The sequence below is a fragment of the Octopus bimaculoides genome, chromosome 11 (assembly GCF_001194135.2).
Source record: "Octopus bimaculoides isolate UCB-OBI-ISO-001 chromosome 11, ASM119413v2, whole genome shotgun sequence".
Classification (NCBI taxonomy): Eukaryota; Metazoa; Mollusca; class Cephalopoda; order Octopoda; family Octopodidae; genus Octopus; species Octopus bimaculoides.
This window is the reverse complement of record NC_068991.1, coordinates 43,201,585-43,211,302: the sequence shown is the minus strand read 5'-3', so window position 1 is coordinate 43,211,302 and position 9,718 is coordinate 43,201,585. Positions and strand designations below refer to the sequence as shown.

At 40.7% G+C, this 9,718-nt stretch overlaps 2 protein-coding genes across 3 annotated transcripts in view; one reads left to right on the top strand and one right to left on the bottom strand.

Annotated features, from left to right (window-relative positions):
• LOC106873166 (galactosylgalactosylxylosylprotein 3-beta-glucuronosyltransferase 1) overlaps nt 1-9,718 on the bottom strand; it is a 66,576-nt gene that overhangs the window by 37,399 nt on the left and 19,459 nt on the right. The window lies entirely within an intron of this gene.
• Nucleotides 1,940-9,718, top strand: part of LOC106873167 (prolyl hydroxylase EGLN3) — a 65,032-nt gene continuing 57,253 nt past the window's right edge. Inside the window, exon 1 of one of the 2 annotated variants that reach the window (XM_052971761.1) lies at nt 1,940-2,916. In XM_052971761.1, coding sequence (XP_052827721.1) covers nt 2,026-2,916 — 891 coding nt within the window. In that variant the 5' untranslated portion in view covers nt 1,940-2,025. The remainder of the gene's footprint in view (nt 2,917-9,718) is intronic. The other variant, XM_014920396.2, reaches the window with a different exon arrangement.

Sequence of the window (9,718 nt, the reverse complement as noted above, 5' to 3'; positions counted from 1 at the left end):
TATACAATTGCAGCGTGGAAGGGGTTTATAAGCCATTTAAAATAACACACAAAATCCGTTAGATTCACTTCAACATTTAAATTTAATGATGCAGCACAGAATTTTGTCAGTGAACAGGTCGCGGCCTCAAAGCGACGAAAATATTTCGACAAATTAAATTTAAATGTTGAAGTGAATCTAACGGATTTTGTGTGTTATTTTAAATGGCTTATAAACACCTTCCACGCTGCAATTGTTTTCGTTCCAGCACACGATCACAGATCAGGTCACTTGCTATGCAAGTGCATCTCTGTAATATATATATGTTAATATTATATTGGGGTAGGCTGGTTTATGGATCATATATCCGATCGAAGATATCAATATTAATTTCTTGGGAACGATCAAGATCACATCTTTAGTGGAGAATGGAAATAACGGCATATAAATAGATAAACTGGTCAGTTTAAAGCCAGAAATTTGCAGGAAAGAGAAGACGGGTTGTAACTACCATGTTTTTCTAAAAGAATATCAGTGATGGCTCTTAACGAGGTATTAAAACCTAGTTATGGGCTAGTAATTAATGTTTCAACTCATAAGTCGAAACATAATTACGATGTTTAGAACACTGTAATCAATCATAATAAACGCAGTCGTGATATAACATTTGAGTAGAAAGAATTTACCAAAAAGTACATTGGCGAGAATATACAGCCATCACACTTGTTGCTGATAAATGCTACAAGTTTTAATGCGAAGAAGGTTTAAAAATATGTTAGTTATAAAGTTTCACATATTTATCAACTCATCAATATTTTTTACTCAGCAAATTTTATCATAAATTTAGTTACTCTCATGACTGTCTTTAAATTGGAACGTTCTGAATAGTATTTTAGGTTCTTGACTCGTAAGTCGAACTCATAACCAGGTTTTAATTTCTTGTTATTTACGTCGTTCTTTAAATAAGTCACAATTCTTCACATTCTCTTTCCTAAAAAAGTTCCGGCTTCAAACAAACATCAGGAAATCAATACTGAAACACTGACTATCATATTTAATTTTATGTCATTATTTTCATCTTAAAAATGTGATCCTGTTTACAAGAAACAAATATTAAAATCAATATTCATTCATCATTTTTATGCTTATTTTTGTAAATTGTGTTTTTTTCTTCTCTCGATAAACAAAATTTTTATCCAGAGAAGATTGCTCCCATTGTAATATTCAGATTATAGTTTATTTAGGATTGTTTATTAGATTTGTATTGACAAATAGGGAGTTCACGCCTCGAGAGAGCCTTTATCTAGACAATCGAACAGCTAGAAATAGCAGCCAAATCTCAAATTACGCCACCAACGTATTGTTTTTAAACGGAATGATAGTTCGGATAATGCAATCTTCCAACTGCATTAGCCAAAAGGAGGGAAAAGACGGGATGGTCATGGCTGGAATATTCATGATTATAAGTCAACTCACACAGGGTTGACGAGCTGCGGGACTGCTAAACCAGAACAACAAAAACTGAAGAACTGATTAAAAAAACAAGGGTTTTCTGTTTGAGACATGAAACAATTATTGGTACGCAATTCTTTAAGATAGTAACTAAAGTTTATTGACATGTTCTTTAATGCTAAGTGAATCTAAATTGAAATTAAAATGCTTTAGAGTTAACAAACAAAAATTTACTAGATTTCAGTCAATCTCAGGCAGTTTGTATAATAACTAAATTTTAAGAACAAAAAAAAAAAAAAAGACAAGCCTGTTTAGCAGGGAGGTCAAACACAGTACCGACATAACAAGAAAAAGAATTGTCAGGTAGCAAAACAAAACAATAAAGTACAACATTTTTCCACCGTTATATTGAATCAGAGAACTTTAAAATAGAAATATCTAATTATCGTATTGTTCTTATAAGTAAAATATTTAATCGAAAACAAGAATATGTTGAATGTTAGATATAACAGTAAGATATAGTTCGTATATGGGAATAAGCATTTATACGCAACTGTGGCTTGTTTAATAAGTTAGCTCAGCTCCACATTAAAAATGTCAACAACTAAAATTTGTCAACTATGTGGAACATTCGAAAATCTTTCTTTGTGTGGGGGGTGTAGGAATGCATGGTATTGTAGTCAAGATCATCAGAAATCTGACTGGAAGGTTCATAAAAAATCGTGTAAAGGTAAACAACGTTCTCAAAGATCTGACTTGAATTCGTCAGCATCTATTCCTTCATCTTCAATTCCATCGTCGTCGTCTGAACCAGAGTCTTTCAATCAACAGAAAAAAAACAAAGAAGTTTACAAAAAAACTAACAAGAGAAAACCTAAATCAAAAACAAATCACTTGGATCCTTGTGGTGCAACCGAGGAATGTATTTCATCGAAAGTAAAATCAACAACAAATTTAAGTAGCGTAGAAAAGACTGAAGTATCTACCGGTGTCGCAATTGAAAATAACTCAAAATCGTCTGCGAATAACAAGAATGTTTCAATGCAAGAAAATACAAGCAGGGAACTACAATCATTAAAACCCAATTCTACCAGTGCCAAAACTGATCAGACTATTGTCCACACTCCATCTAAACAGACACATCATAAAATGACGTTAAATACAGAACTCGTGAGCTATGTTATTGACTCTATGAAGAAATATGGTATTTGTCTAGTCGATAATTTCGTTGGAGATAAAGAAGCAGAACTTATTTTAAATGAAGCTAAAGTTCTTTACGATTCTGGTAATTTCACTCAAGGTTTATTAGTAAATAACAAAATCATTTCAAATGAAGAAACGAAAGTACGCGGTGATATGATCATGTGGGTTGACGGTAGTGAAAGTGGTTGTAAAAATATTAAAGGCCTTCTCGACCGCACAGATTCTCTCATTCTCACATGTAAAGGACAATTAGATCGATATACCATCAAGGGAAGAACAAAAGTAAGTACTGTTTTCATTATTCAAGCTTCTTATTTCTCAACTGTCTAAAGAGAATTACTCTTTTACTTGTTTCAGTCATTTGACTGCGGCCATGCTGGAGCACTGCCTTTAGTCGAGCTAATCGACCCCAGGACTTATTCTTTGTAAGCCTAGTACTTATTCTATCGGTCACTTTTTGCCGAACCGCTAAGTTACGGGGACGTAAACACACCAGCATCGGTTGTCAAGCGATGGTGGGGGACAAACACAGACACACACATATATACATCTATACAACGGGCTTCTTTCAGTTTCCGTCTACCAAATCCACTCACACCTGTTTGGTCGGCCCGAGGCTATAGTAGAAGACACTTGCCCAAGGTGCCACGTAGTGGGACTGAACCCTGAACCATGTGGTTGATAAGCAAGCTACTTACCACACAGCCACACCTGCGCCTACGTTCATTTTTTTTCTTATATTTTTCAACGTATTATTGCTAATCTGCTGTTTGTGCCATCCAACAGACATCATATGTCACTGTTTTAAGCTCAACATGTTGCATAGCGACAGTCTTTTCAAATTTTCAGTTATTGCATACATACAACATACACACACATTGTTTAATAAGTTTTCGTAAGTCAGATTAAAAAAGACACTCGTATATCTGGTGATGAAAGTGGGTACATTGCTTATTTATTAGAAACAATTTCATACAGGACTATAATATTAAGAGTAAAACACACACACACACACACACAGAGGTATTTTGGAGTAAATTTCATTTAAAAATATCCATTTTTCTGAAAGTTACGAAGGAACAAGATCGGGGAGGCACACTTGTGTAGGTATGCCATATTACGTACATATATACATATATGCGTACCTACACAAGTGTGCCCATCCACCAACTTTATTACTTCATAATTACGGAGCTTCAGTTCACTCAGCTGAAAGTACCAGCGAGTCTCTACAGACTGACATCGCGTTCAAGGGACTACCTTGTATTCTTAGTCGCTTTTTTTACGGAAACCGGGATGAGCTCCGGCCTAAGAGACTGGCTTAATTATATTTTAAACGAGAACCGGTTGTTAACTTTTTGCTGGCTGTTAAAGAGATAATGCTAATCAGATAAGTTTGCGAACCAGGTTACAGAGACATGCTCACGCACTACCAATTTAGTTAGTCCTCATGTTTTGAAGTGTAAGGGAATAAATATCTACTGCGTAAAAATTTCACTTTTAGTATCAAGTTCAGAGGATTGATAGATTTCATTTACCCTGATGTCAATTAGGAAATGTATGAGTATTTATATGTTATTACTGAATGATTGTGTATATGTGTGTGTGTGTATGTATGTATATATATATATATATATATATATATATATATATATATATATATATATATATATATATATATATATATATATGTGTGTGTGTGTGTGTGTGTTTATGTGTGTGTGTGTGTGTGTGTTTATATGTGTGTGTGTGTGTGTGTGTTTATATGTGTGTGTGTGTGTGTGTTTATATGTATATGTGTGTGTATATGCATGTATGTACATGTGTATGTGTATATGTATGTATGCATATATATGCATGTATGTATGTATATATATATGGGTTAATGTATGTGCATATATTTATATGTATATGTCATCATCATCGTTTAACGTCCGTTTTCCATGCTGGCATAGGTTGGAAGGTTTGATTGAGGTCTGGAGGGCCAGCAGCTGCACCAGGCTCCAATCTGATCTAGCAATGTTTCTACAGTTGGATGCCCTTCCTAACGCCAACCACTCCGAGAGTGTAGTTGGTGCTTTTTATGTGCCATCGGCACAGGAGCCAGTCAGGCGGGCCTGGCATCGATCACGTTTGGATAGTGCTTTTTATGTGCCACCAGCATAGGGGCCAGTCATGGGGTACTGGCATCAGCCATGTTCAGATGGTGCTTTTTGCGTGCCACCAGCACAGGAGCTATTCAGGGAGTATTGGCATTGGCCACGCATGGATGGTGCTTTTTACGTACCACTAGCATGGGAACCAGTCAGGCAGACGTAGCATCGACCACGTTCAGATGGTACTTTTTATGTGCCATCAGTACGGGAACCAGTCAGGGGACATTGGCAGTGCCCACATTCAGATGATGCATTTTATGTGTCACTGGAATGGGAGCCAGTCAGAGGGCACTGGCAATAGCTACGATTTTGGTTTTACTTGACTCAACAGGTCCTCTCAAGCATATCATATTGCCTGATGCATCAAGGGTACTCTTAAATGGGCCAGACATGCAACACTGGCGTCGGCTGTGGCTGTGATCTCATTTAGTTGCCAGGTTTTCTCAATCACAGCATATCTCCAAAGGTCTTGGTCTCCTGTCATTGCCTCTGTGAGGCCCAAAGATTGAAGGTCATGCTTCACCACCTCATCCCATGTCTTCCTGGGTCTGCCTCTTCTACAGGTTCCTTCTACAGTTAGGGAGTGGCACTTCCTCGCACAGCTGTCCTCATCCATACGTAACACATGACCATACCAGCACAGTCGTCTCTTGCACATCACATTTGATGCTTCTTATGTCCAACTTTTCTCTCAGCGCTTACACTCTGTTGTGTATGCACACTGACATTACACATCCAGCGAATCATACTAGCTTCATTTCTTTCAAGCCTACGCATGTCCTGAGCAGTCATGGCCCATGTTTCACTGCTGTGTATGATGGCAGTTTGCACACATGCATCATACAGTCTACCTTTCATCCTGAGCGAGAGGCCCTTAGTTACCAGCAGAGATAGGAGCTCCCTGGACTTTGCCCAGGCTATTCTTATTCTAGCTGTTACACTTTCAGAGCAATCACTCCCACTACAGACTTGGTTGCCTAGGTAGCGGAAGCTATTAACTACTACTAGTTTTTGTCCCAGCATGTGATAGAATCTGTTTTCTGTACATCTTCAGTGTTTATTGCCCCTGTGCATCTGCCACACACAAAAGCTGTCTTCCCAGTTAACCTTCCTTTGATATTGCTGCACCTTTTATGTGTCCATAGCTTACACTGGATACATAGTATGGAGTTTCTATCCATGCCTTTTCTACAGATCGAGCAGGGCCTCCTACCTGAAGGGGTTTGTGATTTGTCAGCCTTCCCACTTACTAAGACTTTGGTTTTTGCGAGGTTAACCCTAAGGCCCTATGATTGTAGACCTTGCTTCCACACCCTAATCTTTGTTCTGGAAGTGACTCGGCTATTAGAGCAAGGTCATCAGCATAGAGGAGCTCCCAGGGGCATCCTGTCTTGAATTCTTCTGTTATTGCCTGGAGGAATATAATGAATAAGAGGGGGCTGAGGACTGATCCTTAGTGAACCCCTACTTCTACTTGGAATTCTTCACTGTACTCGTTGCCAATCCTCACCTTACTGACAGCATCCCTGTACAGGGCTTGTACAGCTCTTACCAACCACTTGTCTATCCCCAGTTTCTGCATTGACCACCAGATAAGGGGTCGGAGGACCCTGTCGAAGACTTTCTCCATGTCAACAAAAGCCAAGTACAGAGGCTTATCTTTGGCTAGATATTTCTCCTGCAGTTGCCTTACCAGAAATATAGCATCAGTGGTGTTTCTGCCTGGCACAAAACAAAACTGCATCTCATCTAGGCTAACTCTCTCTCTAATTAGTTGGACTATGACCCTCTTTGTAACTTTCATGGATCATCTGTCTGATCCAATAATTTCATACCCCTTTAGTTATTTCTATCTAAAGCATCAATTTTACCTTTGTAGCAGTTGACTATGGTGCTGCTACACCAGTCATTGAGTATGACTCCTTCATGAACTACCTGATTTACGATGTGGGTGACAAGACCATAACCCACACTGCCTGGTATTTTAAGCATCTCAGCAGTGATTCCTGATGGGCCAGGTGCTTTCTCTGTCTTCATATCTTTAATTGCTTTATCTACCAGGGTACTGTCAATTTGGGGAGATGGTCCCTCAATTGGGTCAATCTTTGGCAGACTCTCCTCCTCCCATTCATTCTCCACATTCAGTAGTCTTTCGTAATGGCATCTCCAAGCCTCTTTCTTTGCAGAATCATTAAGCGTAAGGGCACCATCATCCATGCGGACACATTTCTCTCCTATGACATCATGGTTTTCTCTCACATACTGTCTTGCAATCTGAAATACTTCAGTTCTTTGGTTCTCACATTGCTGAACATTGGCAAACTTCTTCTTTTCTGCTACTCCCTTGGCTTTATATACCTGTCTCCTAACTTCCTTTTTGGCTAATTGATACATTCTCCTGCTACCTCAGCTCTTCCAGGCCTGTTTCTTTGCTCTAATGGCCCTGTCTACAGTATTGTTCCACCACCTCATTACCTTAGGTCTGGAAGGGACTTTGCACCAGCCACAGATTTGGTCTGTGGTGCTCAGCAAGTTGTTTTGCAGAAATTCCCAGCTGCCTTCTATGTCACAGGACTGTAGCTCCTCCCTATCATCAAATTTCTCAGTAAGGATATCCCTAAATCTCTGACCATGTGAAGGGTTCTTAAGCTTCCAAGTCTTTCTTTTCCAGATTGGTCTACTTTTTGGCATCCTTCTGGATGGAGGGGTGTACATTCTTCACAAGATAGGGTCTTTTTCATCAGTCCATTCTCACCACCTCCATCCACTACAAACACACAGACTCACACTCATACCTCAACTTCTCCTCATCCCACCCTAAACACACCAAGCTCTCCATCCCCTATTCCCAATTCCTCTGTCTGCACAGGCTCTGCAGTGACAACCATGACTTTGAGACTCAACTCATGGTTCGCCGCTTCATCCTATGTGGATATCCCCTCACCACTATCCATACCGCCCTTGCCAGAGCACGTTCTGTGGACCGTGCATCTGCTCTCTCCCCCCACACTTGCACCTCCATCTCCCGTTTACCCTCACCTACCACCCTTCCACCTTGCCTCTCCAACATACCATTCTCTGAGCCTTCCGGCAACTCCAGTCTGACTCCTCCACTAACCAACCCCTCCCCTCCTTCAAACAAGCCCACAACCTACGTGACCTCCTGTTCCACAGTTTCTTCCCTAACTCAACCTCCCAACCCGGCTCGTTCCCCTGCTCCTGCCCACGCTGCCGCACTTGGCCTTACCTCTCCAGCACCACCATCCTCACTGGCACCCATCATCGATCCTATCATATCACTGACTCCTTCACCTGCACTTCTAGTAATGTCATCTACTGCATCTCCTGCTCTCTCTGTACATTGGTCAAATGGGACGCCGCTTGGCTGACCGGTTCATGGAACACTTCTCATCCCATCCCACCCCAACCATCCTACACATTCGACTCCCACATACCCCCACCCTCACACCCCACTCCCATGTCCACATTGATCTGGTTGGACCATGGCCTGTCAGTTGCGGTTTCTCTTACGTATTGACATGTGTTGATCGTTTCTCTTGTTGGCCAGAGGCCATTCCAGTAGTGGACACTTCCGTTGAGTCAGTTTCATTTCTAACTGGGTCAAGCTTTCATTTCTAACTGGATTGCTCACTTTGGTGTCCCAGCTAAAATAACCAGTGATCGCAGACACCAGTTCGAGGCTTCCCTATTTCATGAATTATCACGAATCCTAGGCGTTCATCACATTCGTACAACCAGCTACCACTCAGCCTCCAACAGGATGGTCGAACGTCTTCACAGGCAACTGAAGGCTGCTCTACGTGCCACTCCTGATCTGCAGTCTTGGACAGAATTCCTGCCTATTCTTCTTCTTGGTTGTTGCACTGCTGTTAAAGCAGACTTAGGTTTCTCCTTTACGGTCGACAGACTGAAAAAGGCATATTTTGAAGTTTCCATGTCCTTTGATGACACTCCAGCCATGCCCACTTTTGATCCTTTACAACCATCCTCTCATGCACCTTTGACCACATCATCACCTACACCTCCACCTTCGTTGCTACAACCTAACACAAACACATCTTATGTTACCAGGACAGGCTGTACTGTGCATTGGCCCAAAAAACTTACCAAAACGGTCTGGGCGAACTATTTATATCTGACAATCTCTTTTGTGTTTCCTGTGACTGACAATTGATTTCTTGTGTTACTGAACCGTTCCAATACTCTGCCATTGAATATTTTGTCAAATTTTGTGCATGCCAATTTATATTTCATGCAATTATTTTTCTATTTGACTTGTCACGCTTTTGTACCATATCTTGTTTGTTGCGATCAGTTACCATCTTTGCTCTTTCTTGTGCCTGCTCTAATTATTCTGTTTTCGCACTGGCATTCTCAGGGGGAAGCCCTTGTAGTGGCACAAGCAGTCGGCACCATATTGGACGAGATCTCGCTGGTAGTCATTGCCATCTCCAAGACTGGAGTGAGATCTCACCTGCATCCATTTGCCATGTGCGAGATCACAACAAGGCTCGCGATGGCAAACTGGATATAAGGGCCCAACAAACGGATTCTCTTCCTCTTCTTCACCGCAAGTGTTTGCTGGACACACATATTTGCTGGCTGGGTCTCCAGGCTAGTCCTGTGTGCACGTCGTATCTCCAGAGGTAATGGGCTCATGTAAACGGAGATACAATGAAACATACACAGCTTGAGATGGTCTACTGAGAGTGATACCCATCATTTGTTCTGTGTAACTATGTAAATAAAACTGGTTGTGAATTGCATTTCCACTTCAGACTTCTTTCCTTGCCTGCTGGAGCCTGAAACAACACAACGAACAATTTTAATGGGAGATGGCGATATTCATCCGATATCGTGAACCTTGCCTCCCATTATAAATATTTCAGGCATGAATAGTCGGGGGG